This window comes from Protopterus annectens, chromosome 4.part0 (assembly GCF_019279795.1).
Source record: "Protopterus annectens isolate FY-2018-M chromosome 4.part0, PAN1.0, whole genome shotgun sequence".
Lineage (NCBI taxonomy): Eukaryota > Metazoa > Chordata > Ceratodontiformes > Protopteridae > Protopterus > Protopterus annectens.
Genome location: NC_056733.1, coordinates 694,053,175 through 694,078,535, shown reverse-complemented (window position 1 = coordinate 694,078,535; position 25,361 = coordinate 694,053,175). Strand labels below are relative to the sequence as shown.

Here is a 25,361-nt window from a genome sequence, read left to right as displayed (position 1 = left end):
TTAGCTGCAGTGTTTTTAAGTTTGGATGCAGGGTCTTGTAATTGTTCTGCGTTAGAAGTAAAGGACATAGAGGTAGATGCCATGAATGCGTCCGAGACATGCTTCTCAGTAGCGGGTACCAATGTTGCCTTGGCCAGTCTGGAGCTATCAGAATTACCTTTGGCTGTTCCTCTCTGATCTTCAGTAGAACTTTGTACATCAAAGGAAGAGGTGGAAAGGCATATACTGTCAGGTCCTTCCAGCTGAAAGAAAGGGAGTCCACCCTCCAGGCAAGTGGGTGGTATACTCTTGAGCAGAATTTCTTCAGTTGGTGGTTGTGTGGGGAGGCAAACAGGTCTATCTCTGGCATTCCCCATTTCTCCGTTATGGTTTTGAAAATATCTGGATGTAGCATCCATTCGTGAGCATCCGTGGTAGTCCTGCTTAAGCTGTCTGCTAGTGAATTCTCTTTTCCTGGTACAAATCTGGCCTGCAGTTGGATGTTGAGATTCAGGGCCAAGTTCCACAGGTCCATTGCCGTCCGGCATAGAGGGTATGAATGTGTGCCTCCCTGTTTGTTGATGTACCACATGACTGTGGTATTGTCCGTCCTTATCAGCAGGTGTCCTTGCTGGATGAATGGTCCGAATGCCTCGACTGCATGTTTCACTGCCAGCATCTCCTTTAGATTTATGTGTAGATTCAGCTGGTCTTGTGACCATAGGCCTTGGGTACACTTGTCTTCCATGTGTGCCGCCCAGCCTAGGTCTGAGGCGTCCGTGGTGATGGTCTGCCTTGGATGTGGTTTGTGGAAAGGCAATCCTCTGTTTATCTGACAGGCCTGAGCCCACCACAGGAATTCTTTTTTCAGACATGGAATGATTGGTATCTGGGCTTCTAGACTGTGTCTGTGTTGAGACCATACATTCCTTAGGTACCATTGTAACTTTCTCATATGCAGCCTGGCATGTAGGATCAATATTATGCAGGATGCCATGTAACCCAGGGACTGCAGGACTTTCCTTGCAGTAAGCTGAGTTTGTCTTGTTAATGCCATGAAATAGACTGGTAGTTGCTTTTGTTTTTCCTCTGAGAAAAGCCATCTGAGTTATTGTGTCCAGTTCTGCACCCAAAAATGTTATCCTTTGGGATGGCACTAGTCTTGATTTTTGTATGTTGACTGTGTATCCCAAGGCTTGCAGCAGTTGTATGACATTGGCCAAATCCTTTATTAATTTTGTCTTGTTGTCCGCTTGTATTAGGCAGTCGTCCAGGTATGGGTAGATTTGAATTCCCTGAAGCCTGCAATGAGCAATTACTGATGCCAGGCATTTCGTGAATACTCTGGGCGCAGTAGATAAGCCAAAGGGCAATGCTGAGAATTGATAATGCTCTGATCCTGCAAGAAATCTGAGGTGTCTTCTGCAATCTGGTCATATAGGGACGTGCAGGTATGCCTCCTTGAGATCTAGAGTCACCAGCCAAGACTCCTTGCCCAACATGGGAAGAAGTTGCTGTAGGGTCAGCATTTTGAATTTTGGAACAATGAGGTATGTGTTCAGTGCGGACAAATCGAGAATAGGCCTCCATTGATTTTCTTTTCTTGGTACAAGGAATAGTCTGGAGTAAAATCCTTGGCCTTGTTCCATAGATGGTACCTTTTCTATTGCTCTCATCCTTAGTAAACTGATGATTTGTTTTAGAGCCTCTGATTTCTGGCTTGGTGGAAGGTTTGGCATTCCTCTCTTTTTGGTAGAGTGTGGAAGTGAAACCTGTAGCCCTTGTCTATTGTTTGTAAAGTCCATTTGTCTCCTGTAATACAATGCCAATTTCTTGAGAATAAGGCTAGCTTTCCGCCCAAGGGTGCTTCCAGTTGTTCCCTGGTAGGCGGAATCAGAGCCAAGTCATTGTGTCTGTCCTGTAGAAGTGGTTGCACTCGCAGCTGTGGCGGCACTTCTTTGGTTGGCAGGTTGCCACTGACGACCCCTGTAGGCACCCCTAGATTGACCTCTGCCTCTTGGGCGTCTATTTCTGCCTCTCTGTGCTCTGGAGGTGTCTGGAAAGGACCAATTCTTTGAAGGCCAATTTCTTTTAAACCTCGGAGGTTGGACCTGCAAAAAATCCTTGACTGTTTGGACAGTTTTTGATTTTTCTTCCACTTTCTTTAGAACCTCCTGTGCAGGGGAGCCAAACAAACTTTGTTTCTCCATAGGGGCATCCAGGAGTTTAGACTTAACATGGTCTGGTAAGGATTGTTCTTTTAACCAGGCATGCCTTCGAATCACTGCTCCAGTCATAGCTGATCTAAATGAAGCCTCCAGTGCATCATAGCCACATTTTAAGAAATGATTACTGACCTGCTGAGAATTGTGTACCAAATCCTGAAGGGACTTACGGTCTAAAGGTTCAGGAGAGGCCAGCTTTTTATTCAGCTGATCTAACAAAAATTCCTGGTACTGTATCATGTGAAATTGACAGTTTAAAGCCCTGGCAGAAAGAGTAGCAGATGTATAAACCTTTTTACCCCATCTCTCTAATGCTCTAGATTCTCTTTCAGATGGTAGTGGGTTTTTGGCAGAGGCAGCTGCAACACCTTTAGGACCCTGAGAAATGGTTTCTGGGTCTGCAGCATGAGCCTTATACAAGTGGTAGTGAGAATCCGGGACCCTGTAGTATCTGTCAGGCTTTGCAGGGGCTGGGGGAAGAGAATCAGGGGCAGTACTGGCATCATTGTATGCATCATCAACAACTGATAGTACAGGTGGAATGGCTAAAGGCCTATGCTGTGTTAAGTGTAAAAAAGTCCTTAGCTTTTTCCTAGAATCAGAAAAATCCTGACCCTGCCATTGGAAGTGTTCCCTCATTGAGTGTAGGGTTTCCCCAAAAGAAAATTCTTCTGGAGGTGAGGCAGAAGGAATGGAGTCTTCTGCATCAGAATCCTCATAAGGTGAGTACGGGCCTTCCTGATGGTCCGATACATCTGAACCATCCGAGGAGTAGTCAGAGGACAGAGGTTCAGGGGGTTCAGTCCTAGGCCTCTTTTCAGGAGGGGGTTGTGAGGCCCTGTCTGGGTGAGGATGGGTTCCCCTGATCAGAGAAATAAGGTCCTCAGCAAGGCTGAGAATCTGGGAACTTGAGGTAGGCCTGTGAGAGGGAGCTTTTGAAGGTAAGGCCTTGGAAAGTTTGGCTGCTTTAGCCCTGGAAAAGGCCTTGATAGACATAGAAGCAGGGGGTCTAGCTGCCCCACGTGCAGGAGTAGAGATGTCCAACGGAATAGTGTCAGACAACTCTTGTGTGCCTGCTACTTCAGCAGGAATTTCTGTAGCCGACTCAGCCATGGCCTGTGTGGCCTCGGTTATCGGAGGCATGCTTTCGGCTGAAGGGAGAACCGAGGTCTCGGTTTCAGCCGAAACCGAGACACTCGCGGTAGGCCTAACCGTGGTTTCAGCCGAAACCGCGGGCCGCGAGTGTCGGTCCTTTTCTTTGCGTTTTTTAGCTAAATGTGTAGTCGGAGTCACCGACGGCATTTTATATGCAAAAGTGGAGCCAAAAAACTCTTCTGCAAACTCCAACCGACGTCTAAGAGTCCGTCGGTTGAAGGAAGCACAGGCTAAACAAGCTGATACGTCGTGGTCTGGGCCTAAGCAAGGAAGGCAGTAAAGAGTGGAAATCCTTATGAGGTATTTGTTTCCCACAAGTTAAACAATTATTTACTTTGTCTAACATCGGCTAAGGCAAGAAAGAGTCCCCAACGGGGTACTTAGCTTTTTAGAAGTCTTTGGTACACTGAAATCTCTGGATCTGACCGACCGGCACTTGCGAACAGCTTCTGCTTCGGGCACCGCGCGGCAAGAAAGACTGAGGAAAATGGCGTTGGCTGATGCCTTTATACCCCAGCAGCTATGACGTCGGGTGAAGTGCGACATCAGCCGAGGCCAGACCCAGACTTTGGAATCCGGCCGACCGAAGGGCTGCCTGAGGCAGGACAACCCATTTGTTATGACTGCAGATGCATCCTTGAAGGACATCAGGGTACTGTCATAATTTAAATCAAATATAAAAAAAAGATTAGTTGACATCTGTAATCAAGTCTCCCTTTTAGAATTCTAAGGTGTCTGACTATCAACAAGATTCTCTCTTCCTCTTCTGAGGGATGGAGGCACTCCAGAAATTGATGGTTGTTTTGGTTTACCTTCCAGGTGTACCAATTGAAAAAAAAATCTGAATCAATCTGAGCAAGTACTTGGAGGGAGTCTAGCAGAGGATGGGGAGCAAGGACTTGCTTTGCATCTGAATCAAATGGTGGCAAAGATCCTAAGATGGTGGATGCCCATGGGTCGACTATCTGGATTTTCAATATGGTGAAGGCAGCTGCTTAAAATATTGAGAAACTGGCAAGAACTGCCGAATCTCTACCCTGTGGCTTCTGGTAACCTTTGTGACTAGCACAGAGATGTCTCCTTGTCCTGATGTAATCTTATCACAGACTTGGCCACCTGGGGACAGGTGACTGGTCAGAACATTGAATCAGAACTTCTTGACTAGGAAGACATGTTCTGAGCTGAAGGAAAGGCAGCTTCCACAACGGGCATTGCCAGAGGCCTCAGGGATTGCAGACATCACAGCCAGGGTTACAAAGGCACCTGCACAGTTTCACCACCCTTGATACTAGGAAGATTGTCCAGGAGCAAAGTGGCAACCCCAGTCTCCCACATGTGTTTCTCCAGCTGGGCCTGTTTCTGTACAGGCTTTTCAGGTTACTTCACAGAGATACCCAATGAGCATAGATGCTGCTTGTTGCAAAACAGAGACAAGACGGACTACAAAGGGACTTCAGTTTCCCTGGTCCAAGTCGGCCTAGAGAGCTCTCTTCTTCTCACAGCTTTCTTACTAAACACCACGCAGAAAACATATGTCAAGGAAGGGCCATAACAAAACATGCACTAAAAGTGGAAATCTGTGTACTTGTGTACCCATCAGATTCCCAATAGAAACACTTTAGTCGGGACAGACCACAAACACACTACTGACATCCAATCCCTACAAGCAAACAGTTCTACTAAATGACAACAATAAAGGAATAAAAGTCCCTGATAAGGTACTTGTATGCTCAACTGTAGAAGATTTTGATGTTACCATGCTTGCATGATACTAGCACTGTGACAAATAAACAAACAAAACTTAACATGGTATGTTCCGCTCTGTACTAAAGCCTTGACTGAGACGCAGACAACAAGAGCAGCTTGTAGCAACTTGGACACTGGAAAAGTTGTGCAGAGGAAGACGGGAAATGAGAAGCTTAATGATTCTCTCGGGGGGGGGGGGGGGGGGGGGTAGTAGCTCCTGGTAACCATTTATTCCTGTGCTGGAAGATTCATGAATGATAAAGCCTGGTATCAGGAGGATGTGAACTTGGAGATTCCAAAGCAGGGAAGGCAACCTACAGGGATCTGTGCACGTGGGACAGCACATATGATCAGGGGGATGTAGAAGGTCCCTACAGTGACATAGGAGCACAGCCCAACTAGTAGTGTAGGAGTCAGGGCTTATCTAGAAATCCTGTCATAGCCAATGCCCTTCAAGATGAAGGCTGGAAGTGAAGAGTGGTGCTGTGTAGTTTCCTAACCTGGGGACAGTTAGGGTCAGTCCTAAAAGCACATACAGTCACAGTCTTGGGGAAAGGGGTGAAGCCAGACGTTCAAGTCATAGCAATAATCATTATTATATTACATATACGTTTCCAGTATTTACAGACTGTACTCACTCTCCCACATTTTCTCAGAAATTCCAGTTTTAGAAGGAGCCACACAAAAATTTGAACTAAAATTAGGGCCAGTTGAGAGGTATGTATCTGCTGACATTCATTCAAGTACAAGACTGTAGAGATCAGAGGAATACAACACAGGAATACAGGTCATCTGAGAGCAAAAAAAAAAAAAAAAAAAAAAACTCCTGAAAAATGCAATTTTTCAAATATACCTTAAATGAAGTGATACGCAGATGCAAAGACAGCACTTGTAGCTACTACAACAAATAGAGTGAAAGTGAGCAGAAACAGATTCTATAGTCAAAGCTGCACAGTTCTTTCTGCTGGCACGTGATGTGAAATTAAATTCTTAAATGAGGCATTGTTGAAAGCAAACTGTGACTTTTCCCTTTAAATACTTTGGCTTTGTATCTATACGAAATCAGGATGCATCTTGATCCAGTGATTTTTCAGTGTTTTTTCATCACATTCCTATACCTTTTGGCTATCAGTGAAAAAATCTACATAAAAGACAACAACCTTGATGTTAAAAAGTATTTTTTTTTTTTATCTCAACATCCCCAATAAAATTACAGAGCCATTATAACATACTGCTGATCCCACCCTCCCTACAGAACAATGGTGTGGCACATTATTTTGTACAAGAGTTAAAGATTTCTCTTTCTACATATATACATAAATATTGTACACATATACATATAAACCAAGGTTTCAAGTTTAGCGGTTTAAACCAGTTCATGCATTGGATGTTTGCTGCAGAAATTGATGCACCCCATTAAAAACTATTTTTTTAAAAAACTCCTTTAGCAAACTCCTTAAGCAAAATGTGAGCCTGGAGTATCTAAAGCCTCTGCCCTGTTATCAAGTTGATTTTGCAGTCTAGCAAATTCAGAAAGTTCTTTAATCTCTTGTAGCTGTCTGTCTGTTTTATGACTGACCAAAGACCTGTAGAAATGAACTGCAAAGACTATGAAAACCAGTCCAAATGGAACCATAATAGATGTTGATGCAATGGCTGCTGCTTGTCCTGGTGTAATAGCATTTGTGCTGTTTGAGTTGTCATTTTGGTTCTTTCTCAGTGGCAAAAACTTGACCCAGCACAGTAAAACAACTTCAGCAAGAAACAACAGAGTTCCGATAACTGTAGAAAAAGCCCATGCAAGTTCGATATGCCTGTGCATACGTTCATGAGGCGATTCCTTCACAGAATTGAGGTTATGTACATTGCTGACTGCCTCTATATTTGGCAAGATGCAGGTGCTTATCATAAGAGCAAAGAGATGAACTGCAACAAGGACAGTAGTGCAGGCACTGAAAGCAATAAGAAGTCCAGGTGGGTAATCGTGAGTTGCATCTAGCTGAACTTCCACCATTGCCACCTGAAAAGAAATAAAATATTAAAATTGGTATTTTTAGTACTATGCAATATTTAACACACACACACACACACACACACACACACACACACAACTAATTCACTAAAGTTTTCTGTCTTAGGAATTTATAACATTTATAAAAATAGCTTCAAAATGAAGCAATGATCTTCCTCGATTTAATGGTCACGAAAATGTTAACCTTGAAGAAAATGTTAACCTTAAAACAGGACTACAAGTTACATTATCTTTGAAGTCATCTGAATTTACCTGCTGGCCAGAGTTGATTTTAAATCTAGAGTCATCCTTCAACGTTATTACCAATAAGTCAATTACAGGAAGCCATTTCCTCCCTTTCTCACAGTCCCCATCTCCTATTACCCAAATGAATCCCACCCTGCCACACTGGGAAGACCACAGCAGAGTCCCAGAGAAGTGAAATAAACCTACAGCAGAAAATCAAGTCCTCAAGTTCATCTGATGAGACAGGTTGAAGTAAAGGAAGGAAAGAAAACAGATACAGAGGTGCTCCTTAAAGAGCTGGTGTCATAGTACACTTAACAGTAACTACTCTGTCTTCAAAGGTCATCAAGGTAAAAACAGAACAATTCTCAGTTGGGTGATAAAGGTAGCTGGGCACAACAGAAGCATGCATCACTCTCCAACCTTTTTAGACAGAGAGCTGATGCTACCCACCAAAATGGATTCTAATGATAGGTAATGAATACATTCACAACATCTACCAAAAAGACTATCGAAAAAATTTAAAAAAAGCAAACACCCCATACAACAGGAAAAAAAATGCTTTTGCAGGGGGCAAGCCCCCTGCACCCTCCACACTCCCTGCTAATTATATGTACCAACTCCAAGATCACACTACAGTGGGGAAAAGGGCAAATTTTCTGATCCCTACTGTAGCATGATCTCAGTCAGAATGGTTCAACGGACTGAATTGTTGATCATATGGCCTCGACCATATGGGTTTCAACATTCTATCCAGTTGATCTTTTGACAGGAACCCTCCTGTTTAATGTGCAACGTTTTTTTAATATAAAAGAGCTTCATATCCTTTTCTTAAGAAACATCCACATGATACTTAATTTGCCTCCAATGAAATCAGAGGACCAGCATGTAAACATGACCATAGAATTAATAAGGGACATTGAGCATGCATTGTAGTACATCTATTAAATGTCTATGGATGTATTCACACAACAGCCCTCCTTCCATGATATTATCACAGGACATTCAACTTTTACAGAGGAATTAAAGCATTGCGATGATGCACACAAGGAAAGGCATGTTTAGCCATTCACAATGTACCACATACTCAAATACCAAACTGTGCCTGTACAAGGACAATTTATAGCACCTGTCTAAAACAAAGTTTAGACATGCAAATGAATGAAACTCTCTCTCATATATATATATATATATATATATATATATATATATATATACACACACACACATATATATATATATATATATATATATATATATATATATACACATATACACACACATTATATATAATGTGTGTGTGTATGTATGTATACACACATACATTATATATATATATATATATATATATATATACATACATACATACACTTTTTTTTTTTGGGATAGCCCACAAACTGTATCCAAGGTATAGCAACAATACTCACAAAAACAAACCTTAAAAGTCACAGTGCTTTTTGTAAAATGCACTTTGTGTCGGCTATGGAAATTTCACCACTACCCTTTTAGGACAGCTATTAATCTGGCTGTTTCTTAACCCAGGAAAGGAAAGTCTTGCCAGTCGAGCATGTGCACAGAATAAACCACAACTACACAAGAAAAAAAAATGTATGAACAACTCTGTTTTTCCTGCTCTGGGCAAGTAAATGAATAAATACTAAAACTTATTGATGCCTTTTGCCTGCAAAAAAAGCACGATTACACGAAGTACTAACCATGCCATTAAATCTTGCATACTTTCAGTTTTGTAGGCAGGAGTAACAGTACCATATCACCAGACATTATGACAAGCACAGCAATTTCCCTCTCCTTCTCCATCTATTAGGAGCACTCTGTCAGAATCAGCCACAATGTCCAGTCAGTGTCTCTATCTTCCCTATAGCTCTCTGCTGTCAATAAAAGAAGCAAACATAAAACTGACAATATGAGAAAGTCGTAACCTCTGCAAGCAATGGCATCTTAAACAGTCAGAGAACAGATGGTCGCCTGATGAACATTTTTAGGTATTTAGTTGCAGTCCTTGGAATAATGGAGCTGGAATTGTGAACATGGAAGGCTATATACCAATATAACCAGGCTGTAATAAAACATGGGTTGTTTTATTTGGCTGAACAAAGTTATTAAGCACTTTCAGCTATGCACAGCATAGCCTTCAAGGCTACGCTGTGCATAGCCGAAAGCGCTCAATAACTTTGTTCAACGAAATAAAACAACCCATTTTGTATTACAGCCTGGTTATATCTGTTTACCAAGTTATTTTTAATTTGGGTGTATTAGATATAGGCTATGTACCAAGCCCAAGGTTGTGGTATCTCAGATATTACCCCTGCTTGGAGATACAGCAGTCTTAAGGTTAACAGAAGTAGCAAGGATGAATGCATGTGTTGGGTGGGTGGGGGGGGGGGTGCAATCTACTACTCTGGGAATGTGGGAAAGAATTTAGGCCTACTTGCAAAAATTAAAACCAAAAATAATGCGGCTAAGGCAGGGAAATAAAACATTTAAACCAGTGCCTGTAGACACCACGGAATGGCACTCCAGCACTAGCTCGGTTACTGAAATCTCGACCACACTTATTGAGAAATATAAAATAAGGTTGAGCACTTTCGTCCATCTACATGAACTTCATCAGAACCAATACACATCAAAATAGAATGTGTATATATAGTGTCCTCTTCCAAAAATAATCAATCCATTATGTGTTAAAGAAACATCACACATTTCTTATGCACCACATAACTAAAATATTAAAATCCACTGAAACCAATGACAAAAACTTAAATACACAATGAGACCATGAAAACATGTTAATTTTTTAAACACTGTGTATTTTTAAGTCAATTGTTAAAAAATTATAATTTTGCAGCTCAATCTTAAAACAGCGACAGAGGGTATATTAGCTTGTAGTAAAAGCTGCCAGTACAATTATCGATACTCCAGCAGGTCTTTCCACTGGCCACCCCTAGCACTTTTAACCACTTGTTCCAATGCATAAAATTTAAATCCTCCATTACCACTCACCCCAACATGCTTGGCCAGAGATAGTTAGTTTCCCCTTCATGTTTAATATCGTAAACCTGCTCATATATACATTTAAAGGCCCTCTCAGACTTACCAATATAAAAGGCTCCACATGAGCAAATTACAACACAAATCACCCCAAAACTGTTACAATTACAGTAACTCTGGGCTGCTAAATCTCTTCCATGACTATTTTAAATGTGTAACATCCACATTACTAATGTAGGGACACAGTTTACAATTACCACACTTGTACGGCCCAGTCTTTCCATTAATCCTATATGTATTCTGCACTCTATTATTCTCGTAAATGTTTTTCAAACATTGTCCCTTCCTATAAGGGAACCTCAAAGGTTTCTTAAATGCCTCCAATATGCCAGGCAGCTGACAAAATAAGTCCTAGTATCTACTAATAATCTCCTTTATGTCAGAATAATCCTTATTATATTCCAGGCAAATTGCAGAACTGTAATTTTCATCATTCTGGTGTGTTGCATTGTTAACATCAGTATGGGTGTTCATATTAATCTTGTCCCCATCAGTCCTCCCATTTAAAGCAAAAGCACTTAAACTGCATTTGTGACTACATTAAAACTGTTTTATGTCCTGTTAGTCTGGTTGTGTTCGCATTTTATTTTATTTCTGCAACCTGTTTTTCTAAAGTTAATTGTGTTGTTTCCTGGTTCATATCATGTTTCCACTCACACTCAAAGTAAAACCATTCAACTCTCCTAAAAGTACAACATAGCCAAACACAGCCAAGCAACAATTAAAGATACTTAATTATGGGAGTGGACTGTCATGACCACAGACACATTTAACTCGCAAGAAAACATTTCTTTGTTGAAGAATCCTCCCTGCAGTTTTACCTCTTCACTATGGCAAACCATTCTGCTTTTCCAAAGAATTAAAAAACTGAAGACCCAGACGATCAAAAACTGCTAGTTTACAGCAATGTGACAAAGACATCACAAACAACTAACGGAATTCCGACCAGGAATGAAGCACAAACTAGATAACCAAAATGCCTGTATTACTCCATTAACGACCAACACCAGCTCAAGTAAACACACTGCACTTAAAATAATAAGTACACTTAATCAGTTAAGCACTTTCATTCCTTACAATTCAACAGACCTTCATCACAACTAAATTACATACAAAATTCCTACCACATGACTTGACAAAATATACAACTTAACCAATTAACCATAAAATACTGTTAAAAACACTATACTAAAACGAATGATATCCTGAAAATTCAAAAACACTTTCCATAATACCACTTTTATCAACATTAAACATAATACTGTTTAGGTTTCAATACAGAATTAATAGAGTAGGCTTCATTAAGGCCTGGAGAGCTCAAGGCATTTAATCTTAATTGCCATATTAAACTTTCTATCCAAATGTTCCTTCATAAACACCCCCCCTAGGGTTTTGTACCACCTGTTCTATAAACAACAAACCCAGACTTATGTCCACTATTATCTAATATATGGTTGCTTAGGACATTAGTTAATTTCTTCTTCTTAATATCCAGCAAGTGTTCATACACTCTTTCCTTTAATCTCCTTAGTCTTTCCTATATAAAAACTCTTTGCATGAGTCACATATTGCAACATAAACCACTTGCTTAAATTCACATATAAAATGCCCTTTTATATGCTATGAAACATATAGCATAACTAATCCCATTAATGACCAAAATCTCATTATTTTAATACAAGGACATTGAACATTTATCACACTTAAACACGCCTGGTTTGTTATAATTCAACATGTGATTTGTCAATAACCAAGTCTTACCACTACTCTTATTAGATTCAAGCAATTTTTTTAAAGGATCTACCCTTCTTGTACACAAAGTGGGACTGTTCACCCACTTTTTCTAAAACCCCACCGTCAAGTCTGAAAAAGTTCCAATTTTTGTGCACACTTTTCAAAGCTTTACTGTACAAATTATAAGTAGTTATAAATAATTTATTACTATTAGGATAGCTTTCACAGATTTTGAATGATGCACCATCCCCCAATGCTAAATGTGGAACAAATTCACCATTATTCCTCTTATTCCACACTTCATCCCTAATTTTAGAAAAACTCTTTGGGGTAACCCCTTTGAAAAAACATCTCAGCTAGATGGTCACATTCTTTTGCAGACGTATCCATATCCAGTCGTACAAGCTGATCTTTTACTACGGCCTTCTTTTAGTGTAATGGGTGCCAGCTGGAGAAATGTAAACACAAATTTGGAAATGTAGGCTTCCTATGGATATTCAAAACATGCCTACAATTCTCACTATCCTTAGATAACTCAACATCCAAACTATACTTTCAGAGCTTGCAGTAAAGGTAAATTTCAAAAAAGCTACTGTTTGATTTATATATTCAATAAACTTACTCAACTCATCCACTGTATTTTTTCCACAAAATGAACATGTCATCTTAAAAAAAAAAAAAAAAAAAAAAAAAAAAGTATAAAATACACAACATTCCTTAAACTTACTGGAAAATGCATACCATCACCCCTTCTACATAATTTTATAACTTACTTCATTCTATCTCAAACTTTTTACAAACCTATGCAATAAAAATCTCCTTTCCTACACAGTTTTGTATCTTACTTCCTCTTGTATCTTAAATTCCTTGCAAACCTTTCTTTACTAAATAACACTAAAAACTTTACAACAATGTTTTTCCCTTCTGCAGTATCAATCCCATTTATTTCTGCAAGATTTTACAGATGCAACAACTGCAGAGACTTAACTGTTGATGTAAATACTTTACCATATTCATTAGAAATGAAACAGTTTTTTCAGAGAAATCTCAAATTCACTTGTTGATATAAAGGAACTGTGGTGGAGCTCTTTTCCTCAGGCCCCCACCAAAAATGGGCTCTGCCCAGTCAAACCTTCTTGGTCAACAAAGACAGAAACAAAAACAAATAAATCCCAAGGCACACAGATTTTTTTTTTTTTTTTTTAAACAGTAGCAGAAAATGGCTTCTAATTAGAAACTGCCTCCTATTTTTGATGAAAGCTGGAAGAATGACCTGAAAACTTGAAAAATGGTAACAAATACTGATTCAGAAAAAAAAAAAAGCCAAATGGGAGTCATCTTTGGGTTTCGGGGTGAGTTGAGGACAAAGTCTGCAACTGCCTGGCAAGGAAGTGAGCCAATAAACAGGCGAAAGTACAGTTTTGTACCTACCATAAATGTAGATGTCCGATAGGAATGCATCTGCAGTCCTTACAAATGGGTTGTCCTGTCGCCAGGCAGCCCTTCGGTCGGCCGGATTCCAAAGTCTGGGTCTGGCCTCGGCTGGTGTCGCACTTCACCCGACGTCATAGCTGCAGTTATTCGGGTATAAAGGCATCAGCCAACGCCATTTTCCTCAGTGTTTCTTGCCCCAGATGCCAGGTGCCCTCTTGGAAGGCTAAATTTGGATAAATGCCAATGATTCCAAATAGTAGAGAGCAAACACAAAAATAAGCATGTATGTACATATATACAAACAAATACACCATAATAGATCCCCAAGCTAGCTGAAGGCTGGCAAATACCCTAGGAGTACCTCAGAGGGGAAGGCGGGTGGGTAATCCTGACTGCAGATGCATTCCTATCGGACATCTACATTTATGGTAGGTACAAAACTGTACTATGTCCTTCAAGGATGCATCTGCAGTCCTTACAAATGGGTAGAATACCATAGCTAAACAAGGGGAGGAGGAAAGAGTAGAGATTATGGTGTAGCTAGGATCCCTTGCAAAACAGCAGTGGCAAAACCTGCTCGGGATCTAGAGTATAACGGTAAATTGTAATGCTTGGCAAATGTATGCACGGAGGTCCAAGTAGCAGCCTCTATAATGTCCTTGGTAGCCACTCCTCGTAAGAAGGCTGTGGTAGTGGCTGTCGCCCTTGTGGAGTGAGGCCTGATGTTCTCAGGAGTTTTCTTTCCATGGTAGGAGTAACAAAATCTAATGCAATTTCCTATCCATTTGGAGATTGTCTGTTTTGAAATTGGTTTTCCTTCCTTTCCTGTGGCATATGCTACCAGAAGCTGGTCAGTTTTTCTGTTGGACTTAGTCCTGTCCAGGTAGTAGCGCAACTGTCTGTGTACATCCAAGGTATGCAAAAGTTTTTCTCCCCTGTTTTGTGGGTTTGGAAAGAATGTAGGTAGGTGGATAGCCTGATTTAATGATACTCTGGATACCACCTTAGGCATAAATGTAGGATTTGTTCTCATGGACACTCTATCTTGATGGAAGATCAGGAAGGGTTGCACTGCCATTAATGCCTGTAGTTCAGAGACCCTTCTTGCTGAAGTTATTGCCAGCAGGAAAGCAGTCTTCCAGGATAAGTATTGTAATTCTGCTGTTGCTGCTGGCTCGAAAGGAGGAAGTGTCAATTTTTCTAGCACAAAGTTCAAGTCCCATGCTGGCAATGGTGGTTTCCTGGGAGGTTTTACATTTTTAATTCCTCTCAGAAACTGTCTGAGCAGGGGATGAGAGAAGACAGGAGGATCCAAGCTGTATTGTGCTGAAATAGCTGATGCATGTATCTTGATGGAAGAATAGGACAGGCCCGTGGACACATTATATATATAATGTGTGTGTATGTAACATGTATACACACATACATTATATATATATATATATATATATATATATATATACACATACATACATACACTTTTTTTTTTTGGGATAGCCCACAAACTGTATCCAAGGTATAGCAACAATACTCACAAAAACAAACCTTAAAAGTCACAGTGCTTTTTGTAAAATGCACTTTGTGTCGGCTATGGAAATTTCACCACTACCCTTTTAGGACAGCTATTAATCTGGCTGTTTCTTAACCCAGGAAAGGAAAGTCTTGCCAGTCGAGCATGTGCACAGAATAAACCACAACTACACAAGAAAAAAAAATGTATGAACAACTCTGTTTTTCCTGCTCTGGGCAAGTAAATGAATAAATACTAAAACTTATTGATGCCTTTTGCCTGCAAAAAAAGCACGATTACTGAAGTACTAACCATGCCATTAAATCTTGCATATTTTCAGTTTTGTAGGCAGGAGTAACAGTACCATATCACCAGACATTATGACAAGCACAGCAATTTCCCTCTCCTTCTCCATCTATTAGGAGCACTCTGTCAGAATCAGCCACAATGTCCAGTCAGTGTCTCTATCTTCCTATAGCTCTCTGCTGTCAATAAAAGAAGCAAACATAAAACTGACAATATGAGAAAGTCGTAACCTCTGCAAGCAATGGCATCTTAAACAGTCAGAGAACAGATGGTCGCCTGATGAACATTTTTAGGTATTTAGTTGCAGTCCTTGGAATAATGGAGCTGGAATTGTGAACATGGAAGGCTATATACCAATATAACCAGGCTGTAATAAAACATGGGTTGTTTTATTTGGCTGAACAAAGTTATTAAGCACTTTCAGCTATGCACAGCATAGCCTTCAAGGCTACGCTGTGCATAGCCGAAAGCGCTCAATAACTTTGTTCAACGAAATAAAACAACCCATTTTGTATTACAGCCTGGTTATATCTGTTTACCAAGTTATTTTTAATTTGGGTGTATTAGATATAGGCTATGTACCAAGCCCAAGGTTGTGGTATCTCAGATATTACCCTGCTTGGAGATACAGCAGTCTTAAGGTTAACAGAAGTAGCAAGGATGAATGCATGTGTTGGGTGGGGGGGGGGGGGGGGTGCAATCTACTACTCTGGGAATGTGGGAAAGAATTTAGGCCTACTTGCAAAAATTAAAACCAAAAATAATGCGGCTAAGGCAGGAAATAAAACATTTAAACCAGTGCCTGTAGACACCACGGAATGGCACTCCAGCACTAGCTCGGTTACTGAAATCTCGACCACACTTATTGAGAAATATAAAATAAGGTTGAGCACTTTCGTCCATCTACATGAACTTCATCAGAACCAATACACATCAAAATAGAATGTGTATATATAGTGTCCTCTTCCAAAAATAATCAATCCATTATGTGTTAAAGAAACATCACACATTTCTTATGCACCACATAACTAAAATATTAAAATCCACTGAAACCAATGACAAAAACTTAAATACACAATGAGACCATGAAAACATGTTAATTTTTTAAACACTGTGTATTTTTAAGTTAATTGTTAAAAAATTATAATTTTGCAGCTCAATCTTAAAACAGCGACAGAGGGTCTATTAGCTTGTAGTAAAAGCTGCCAGTACAATTATCGATACTCCAGCAGGTCTTTCCACTGGCCACCCCTAGCACTTTTAACCACTTGTTCCAATGCATAAAATTTAAATCCTCCATTACCACTCACCCCAACATGCTTGGCCAGAGATAGTTAGTTTCCCCTTCATGTTTAATATCGTAAACCTGCTCATATATACATTTAAAGGCCCTCTCAGACTTACCAATATAAAAGGCTCCACATGAGCAAATTACAACACAAATCACCCCAAAACTGTTACAATTACAGTAACTCTGGACTGCTAAATCTCTTCCATGACTATTTTAAATGTGTAACATCCACATTACTAATGTAGGGACACAGTTTACAATTACCACACTTGTACGGCCCAGTCTTTCCATTAATCCTATATGTATTCTGCACTCTATTATTCTCGTAAATGTTTTTCAAACATTGTCCCTTCCTATAAGGGAACCTCAAAGGTTTCTTAAATGCCTCCAATATGCCAGGCAGCTGACAAAATAAGTCCTAGTATCTACTAATAATCTCCTTTATGTCAGAATAATCCTTATTATATTCCAGGCAAATTGCAGAACTGTAATTTTCATCATTCTGGTGTGTTGCATTGTTAACATCAGTATGGGTGTTCATATTAATCTTGTCCCCATCAGTCCTCCCATTTAAAGCAAAAGCACTTAAACTGCATTTGTGACTACATTAAAACTGTTTTATGTCCTGTTAGTCTGGTTGTGTTCGCATTTTATTTTATTTCTGCAACCTGTTTTCTAAAGTTAATTGTGTTGTTTCCTGGTTCATATCATGTTTCCACTCACACTCAAAGTAAAACCATTCAACTCTCCTAAAAGTACAACATAGCCAAACACAGCCAAGCAACAATTAAAGATACTTAATTATGGGAGTGGACTGTCATGACCACAGACACATTTAACTCGCAAGAAAACATTTCTTTGTTGAAGAATCCTCCCTGCAGTTTTACCTCTTCACTATGGCAAACCATTCTGCTTTTCCAAAGAATTAAAAAACTGAAGACCCAGACGATCAAAAACTGCTAGTTTACAGCAATGTGACAAAGACATCACAAACAACTAGCGGAATTCACCAGGAATGAAGCACAAACTAGATAACCAAAATGCCTGTATTACTCCACTAACGACCAACACCAGCTCAAGTAAACACACTGCACTTAAAATAATAAGTACACTTAATCAGTTAAGCACTTTCATTCCTTACAATTCAACAGACCTTCATCACAACTAAATTACATACAAAATTCCTACCACATGACTTGACAAAATATACAACTTAACCAATTAACCATAAAATACTGTTAAAAACACTATACTAAAACGAATGATATCCTGAAAATTCAAAACACTTTCCATAATACCACTTTTATCAACATTAAACATAATACTGTTTAGGTTTCAATACAGAATTAATAGAGTAGGCTTCATTAAGGCCTGGAGAGCTCAAGGCATTTAATCTTAATTGCCATATTAAACTTTCTATCCAAATGTTCCTTCATAAACACCCCCCCTAGGGTTTTGTACCACCTGTTCTATAAACAACAAACCCAGACTTATGTCCACTATTATCTAATATATGGTTGCTTAGGACATTAGTTAATTTCTTCTTCTTAATATCCAGCAAGTGTTCATACACTCTTTCCTTTAATCTCCTTAGTCTTTCCTATATAAAAACTCTTTGCATGAGTCACATATTGCAACATAAACCACTTGCTTAAATTCACATATAAAATGCCCTTTTATATGCTATGAAACATATAGCATAACTAATCCCATTAATGACCAAAATCTCATTCTTTTAATACAAGGACATTGAACATTTATCACACTTAAACACGCCTGGTTTGTTATAATTCAACATGTGATTTGTCAATAACCAAGTCTTACCACTACTCTTATTAGATTCAAGCAATTTTTTTAAAGGATCTACCCTTCTTGTACACAAAGTGGGACTGTTCACCCACTTTTTCTAAAACCCCACCGTCAAGTCTGAAAAAGTTCCAATTTTTGTGCACACTTTTCAAAGCTTTACTGTACAAATTATAAGTAGTTATAAATAATTTATTACTATTACGATAGCTTTCACAGATTTTGAATGATGCACCATCCCCCAATGCTAAATGTGGAACAAATTCACCATTATTCCTCTTATTCCACACTTCATCCCTAATTTTAGAAAAACTCTTTGGGGTAACCCCTTTGAAAAAACATCTCAGCTAGATGGTCACATTCTTTTGCAGACGTATCCATATCCAGTCGTACAAGCTGATCTTTTACTACGGCCTTCTTTTAGTGTAATGGGTGCCAGCTGGAGAAATGTAAACACAAATTTGGAAATGTAGGCTTCCTATGGATATTCAAAACATGCCTACAATTCTCACTATCCTTAGATAACTCAACATCCAAACTATACTTTCAGAGCTTGCAGTAAAGGTAAATTTCAAAAAAGCTACTGTTTGATTTATATATTCAATAAACTTACTCAACTCATCCACTGTATTTTTTCCACAAAATGAACATGTCATCTAAAAAAAAAAAAAAAAAAAAAAAAAAAAAAAGTATAAAATACACAACATTCCTTAAACTTACTGGAAAATGCATACCATCACCCCTTCTACATAATTTTATAACTTACTTCATTCTATCTCGAACTTTTTACAAACCTATGCAATAAAAATCTCCTTTCCTACACAGTTTTGTATCTTACTTCCTCTTGTATCTTAAATTCCTTGCAAACCTTTCTTTACTAAATAACACTAAAAACTTTACAACAATGTTTTTCCCTTCTGCAGTATCAATCCCATTTATTTCTGCAAGATTTTACAGATGCAACAACTGCAGAGACTTAACTGTTGATGTAAATACTTTACCATATTCATTAGAAATGAAACAGTTTTTTCAGAGAAATCTCAAATTCACTTGTTGATATAAAGGAACTGTGGTGGAGCTCTTTTCCTCGGGCCCCCACCAAAAATGGGCTCTGCCCAGTCAAACCTTCTTGGTCAACAAAGACAGAAACAAAAACAAATAAATCCCAAGGCACACAGATTTTTTTTTTTTTTTTTTTAAACAGTAGCAGAAAATGGCTTCTAATTAGAAACTGCCTCCTATTTTTGATGAAAGCTGGAAGAATGACCTGAAAACTTGAAAAATGGTAACAAATACTGATTCAGAAAAAAAAAAAGCCAAATGGGAGTCATCTTTGGGTTTCGGGGTGAGTTGAGGACAAAGTCTGCAACTGCCTGGCAAGGAAGTGAGCCAATAAACAGGCGAGAAAGTACAGTTTTGTACCTACCATAAATGTAGATGTCCGATAGGAATGCATCTGCAGTCCTTACAAATGGGTTGTCCTGTCGTCAGGCAGCCCTTCGGTCGGCCGGATTCCAAAGTCTGGGTCTGGCCTCGGCTGGTGTCGCACTTCACCCGACGTCATAGCTGCAGTTATTCGGGTATAAAGGCATCAGCCAACGCCATTTTCCTCAGTGTTTCTTGCCCCAGATGCCAGGTGCCCTCTTGGAAGGCTAAATTTGGATAAATGCCAATGATTCCAAATAGTAGAGAGCAAACACAAAAAATAAGCATGTATGTACATATATACAAACAAATACACCATAATAGATCCCCAAGCTAGCTGAAGGCTGGCAAATACCCTAGGAGTACCTCAGAGGGGAAGGCGGGTGGGTAATCCTGACTGCAGATGCATTCCTATCGGACATCTACATTTATGGTAGGTACAAAACTGTACTATGTCCTTCAAGGATGCATCTGCAGTCCTTACAAATGGGTAGAATACCATAGCTAAACAAGGGGAGGAGGAAAGAGTAGAGATTATGGTGTAGCTAGGATCCCTTGCAAAACAGCAGTGGCAAAACCTGCTCGGGATCTAGAGTATAACGGTAAATTGTAATGCTTGGCAAATGTATGCACGGAGGTCCAAGTAGCAGCCTCTATAATGTCCTTGGTAGCCACTCCTCGTAAGAAGGCTGTGGTAGTGGCTGTCGCCCTTGTGGAGTGAGGCCTGATGTTCTCAGGAGTTTTCTTTCCATGGTAGGAGTAACAAAATCTAATGCAATTTCCTATCCATTTGGAGATTGTCTGTTTTGAAATTGGTTTTCCTTCCTTTCCTGTGGCATATGCTACCAGAAGCTGGTCAGTTTTCTGTTGGACTTAGTCCTGTCCAGGTAGTAGCGTAACTGTCTGTGTACATCCAAGGTATGCAAAGTTTTTCTCCCTGTTTTGTGGGTTTGGAAAGAATGTAGGTAGGTGGATAGCCTGATTTAATGATACTCTGGATACCACCTTAGGCATAAATGTAGGATTTGTTCTCATGGACACTCTATCTTGATGGAAGATCAGGAAGGGTTGCACTGCCATTAATGCCTGTAGTTCAGAGACCCTTCTTGCTGAAGTTATTGCCAGCAGGAAAGCAGTCTTCCAGGATAAGTATTGTAATTCTGCTGTTGCTGCTGGCTCGAAAGGAGGAAGTGTCAATTTTTCTAGCACAAAGTTCAAGTCCCATGCTGGCAATGGTGGTTTCCTGGGAGGTTTTACATTTTTAATTCCTCTCAGAAACTGTCTGAGCAGGGGATGAGAGAAGACAGGAGGATCCAAGCTGTATTGTGCTGAAATAGCTGATGCATGTATCTTGATGGAAGAATAGGACAGGCCCGTGTGGAAGAGCTCTGTCAAGTACTCCAAGATGTTGGCCATGTTTACCAGAGCCACATCTTCTCCCTTTGCAGTACTCCAAATGAGATATCTTTTCCATTTTGCTGCATAGTTCTTTCTTGTTGAAGGTCTGCGAGCCTCCAGGATTATGTCCTTAACCCTTTGGGATAAATTTGGGTTAATTGCTGTTATGTAATGTTCCAGGCAGTTAGCTGCAGAGTTTTCAGATTTGGATGCAGGATGTTGTAGTTGTTCTGTGTTAACAGTAATGGGATCAGGGGTAGTGTCCATATTTGTTCCCGAGACATGCTCCTCAGCAATGGGTACCAATGTTGTCTTGGCCAGTCTGGAGCTATCAGAATGATCCTTGGACGGTCCTCTTTGATCTTCAGAAGCACCTTGTGCATCAAAGGTAGTGGTGGAAATGCGTATGCTGTCAGGTTTTTCCAACTGAAGGATAGGGAGTCCACCTTCCAAGCAAGTGGGTGGTACGTCCTTGTGCAGAATTTCTTTAGCTGGTGATTGAATGGGGATGCAAACAAGTCTATTTGTGGTAATCCCCATTTCCTTGTGATGGCTTTGAAGATGTCCGGATGAAGCATCCATTCGTGGGCATCTGTGGTTGTTCTGCTTATCGTCTGCTAGAATGTTTTCTTTTCCTGGTACAAATTTGCTTGTAACTGAATGTTGTAGCTCAGGGCCACATCCCATAGGTCCAGTGCCAGCCGGCATAGAGGATATGAATGGGTGCCTCCCTGTTTGTTGATGTACCACATAACTGTGGTGTTGTCTGTCCTTATCATCAACTGACCTTCTTGGAGAAATGGTCTGAATGACTGGATTGCCAATTTTACTGCCAGCATTTCCTTTAGATTTATGTGTAGGCGCAGCTGGTCTTGAGTCCATAAGCCTTGTATGCACTTGCCCTGCATGTGTGCCCCCCAACCGAGGTCTGAGGCATTTGTCGTGATGGTTTGGCTTGGTTGGCTGTTGCAGAAGGGCAACCCTGTGTTTGATTGGCAGGCCTGAGCCCACCATAGGAACTTTTCAGGCATGGGATTATTGGGATTTTGATTTCTAGGCTGTGCTTGTGTTGGGACCACAAATTCCTTAGGTACCACTGTAGCTTTCTCATATGCAGTCTGGCATGAGGGACCAGAATTATGCAGGATGCCATGAAGCCTAGAGCTTGCAGTACTTTTCTTGCAGTTAGGTGGTTCTGCTTTGTTAATGCCAAGAAGTAGAGAGGTAGTTGCCCTTTCTTTTCTGCAGTTAGGAATGCCATTTGTTTTTGATGTGTCCAGCTCTGCACCCAGAAAGGTTATTCTTTGGGATGGAATCAGCCTTGACTTTTTTATATTGACTGTATATCCCAAGGCTTGCAGCAGGGAAATGACTCTTTGTAAGTCTTCTGCTAGCTTGCTTTTGTTGTCCGCTTGAATCAGGCAGTCGTCCAGGTAGGGATAAATTTGGATTCCCTGAAGTCTGCAATGAGCAATTACTGATCGTGAACACTCTGGGCGCAGTAGATAAGCCAAAGGGCAATGCTGAAAATTGATAATGCTCTGATCCTGCAAGAAATCTGAGGTATCTTCTGCAAATTGGTCTTATGGGGACGTGCAGGTATGCCTCCTTGAGATCTAGAGTTACCAGCCAAGACTCCTTGCCCAGCATGGGAAGAAGCTGCTGTAGGGTCAGCATTTTGAATTTTGGAACAATAAGGAATGTGTTTAAAGCGGACAGGTCTAGAATGGGTCTCCATTTGTTTTCTTTTCTTGGTACCAGGAAGAGTCTGGAGTAAAATCCCTTTCCTTGCTCCATAGATGGTACCTTTTCCACAGCTCTCATTCTTAATAGCTGAGATATTTGTTTTAGAGCTTCTGTCCTTTGAGTAGGTGGTAGGTTTGGCATTCCTCTCTTCCCTGGTAGAGTATGGAAATGGAACCTGTACCCTTGGTCTATAGTTTGCAAAATCCATTTTTCCCTTGTGATGCAATGCCAGTTTTTTGAGAATAAGGTTAGTTTTCCGCCTAAGGGTGCTTCTAGTTGTTCCCTGGTAGGCGGTGCCACTGTCAAGTCACTGTGATTGAGTTGTTGTAGAGGTGGTGGCTGCGTCCGTGCCTCGCTGGTTGTTACCTTGCCATTGGCGCCCCCTGTAGGCACCCCTGGATTGGTTTCTGCCTCTTGAACGCCTATTCCTGCCCCTCTGAGGCTTAGAGGAGTCCGGAAAGGACCAATACTTGGAGGGCCAGTTCCTGCTAAACCTTGGAGGTTGAACCTGTAAGAAATCTTTCACCGTTTGTACAGATTTCGCCTTCTCTTCCATCTTTAGCACCTGCTGAGCAGGGGAACCAAATAAATTGACCTTGTCCATGGGTGCATCCAAAAGCTTTGATTTGACATGGTCTGGTAATGCCTGTTCTTTCAACCATGCATGTCTCCCGATAACTGTGCCAGTCATGGCTGATCTAAAGGAAGCCTCCAGTGCATCATAGCCACATTTTAAAGAATGGTTACTAACCTGCTGTATGTTATGTACCATTTCCTGAACATATTTTTTATCTAAAGATTCTTCAGAGGAAAGCTTTTTAGTTAACTGGTCAAGCATAAACTCTTGATATTGAATCATATGAAATTGGCAGTTTAAAGCCCTAGCTGACAAGGTAGCAGAAGTGTAAACTTTTTTACCCCATCTCTCTAAGGACCTGGATTCCCTTTCAGAGGGGGGTTTTTAGTAGAAGTAGCAGCTACAGCTTTAGGGCCCTGGGCGATGGTCTCTGGATCTGCAAAAGGAGCCTTGTATAAATGGTGATGAGTGTCCGGGACCCTGCAGAACCTATCGGGCTTAGCAGGAGCCGGAGGCAATGAATCAGGAGCAGTGCAAGCATCATTAAATGCATCATCTACAACAGAAAGAACTGGAGGTACATCTAAAGGCCTATGTTGTGGCAAATGTAGAAAGGTTCAAAGCCTTTTTCTGGAGTCTGAGAAATCTTGGCCCTGCCACTGAAATTGTTCCCTCATAGCATGCAAGGTTTCCCCAAAGGAAAATTCCTCAGGTGGAGAGGCTGAAGGAATGGACTCTTCAGCATCAGAGTCTTCGTAAGGAGAATAAGAAGCCTCAGGAAGGTCTGTATGTTCTGATTCATCAGAGGAACCATCAGTGGATACTGGTTCAGGGGGCTCTGCTCTAGGTCTCTTTTCTGGAGGTGGGAGAGAGGACCTGTCTGGATGAGGCTGGGATCCACGAATTAAAGAAATTAAATCCTCAGCCAAAGATAGCATATGAGAGCTAGTGCTGGGCCTGTGTGAGGGGGGTTTGGCAGGCACAGTTTTGGAAGCTTTGGCTGCTTTAGCCCTGGCAAAGGCCTTGATAGACATGGCTGCAGGAGGCCTAGCAGCTCCACGTGCAGGGGTTGAAATATCCAGGGGAATTGTGTCTGATAATTCCTGAGAAACCGCAACAGAAGGCTGGATTTCAGAAGCAGATTCTACCAGGTTAGAGGAGGCCTCGGTAGAAGGCAAGGTTTTGGCTGGAGAAAGAACCGCTTGCTCGGTTTCGGCCGAAACCGAGACACTCGCGGTGTGCTTAATCGCGGTTTCGGCCGAGACCGCGGACCGCGAGTGTCTTCTTTTCGTTTTTTGGAAATTTGCGTTGTCGGAGGATCCGACGGCATAATATAGGCAAAATCAGAGCCGAAAATTTGTTCAGCAAACTCCGACCGACGTCTAAGCGTCCGTCGGTTAAAAGAAGCGCAGGCTAGACAAGCTGCTACGTCGTGGTCTGGGCCTAAACAATGTATACAGTAGGAGTGGAAATCTTTATGAGGTATTTGTTTCCCACAAGATAAACAGTTATTCACTTTCTCTGACATCGGCTGAGGCAAGAAAGAGTCCCCAACGGGGTACTTAGCTTTTTAGAAGTCTTTGAAGTAGTATTCGGTAGTAGTAATCTCTGGATCTGACCGACCGGCACTTGCGAACAGCTTCTGCTTCGGGTGCCACGCGGCAAGAAAGACTGAGGAAAATGGCGTCGGCTGATGCCTTTAT

The 25,361-nt window shown here is 40.7% G+C and overlaps 1 protein-coding gene across 1 annotated transcript in view; it reads right to left on the bottom strand.

Moving 5' to 3' along the window:
- Positions 1-6,266: 6,266 nt before the first annotated feature.
- ORAI1 (ORAI calcium release-activated calcium modulator 1) overlaps positions 6,267-25,361 on the bottom strand; it is a 211,501-nt gene continuing 192,406 nt past the window's right edge. The window contains exon 2 of the mRNA XM_044068659.1: positions 6,267-7,125. Within this exon, the coding sequence (XP_043924594.1) occupies positions 6,562-7,125 (564 nt within the window). The 3' untranslated portion in view covers positions 6,267-6,561. The remainder of the gene's footprint in view (positions 7,126-25,361) is intronic.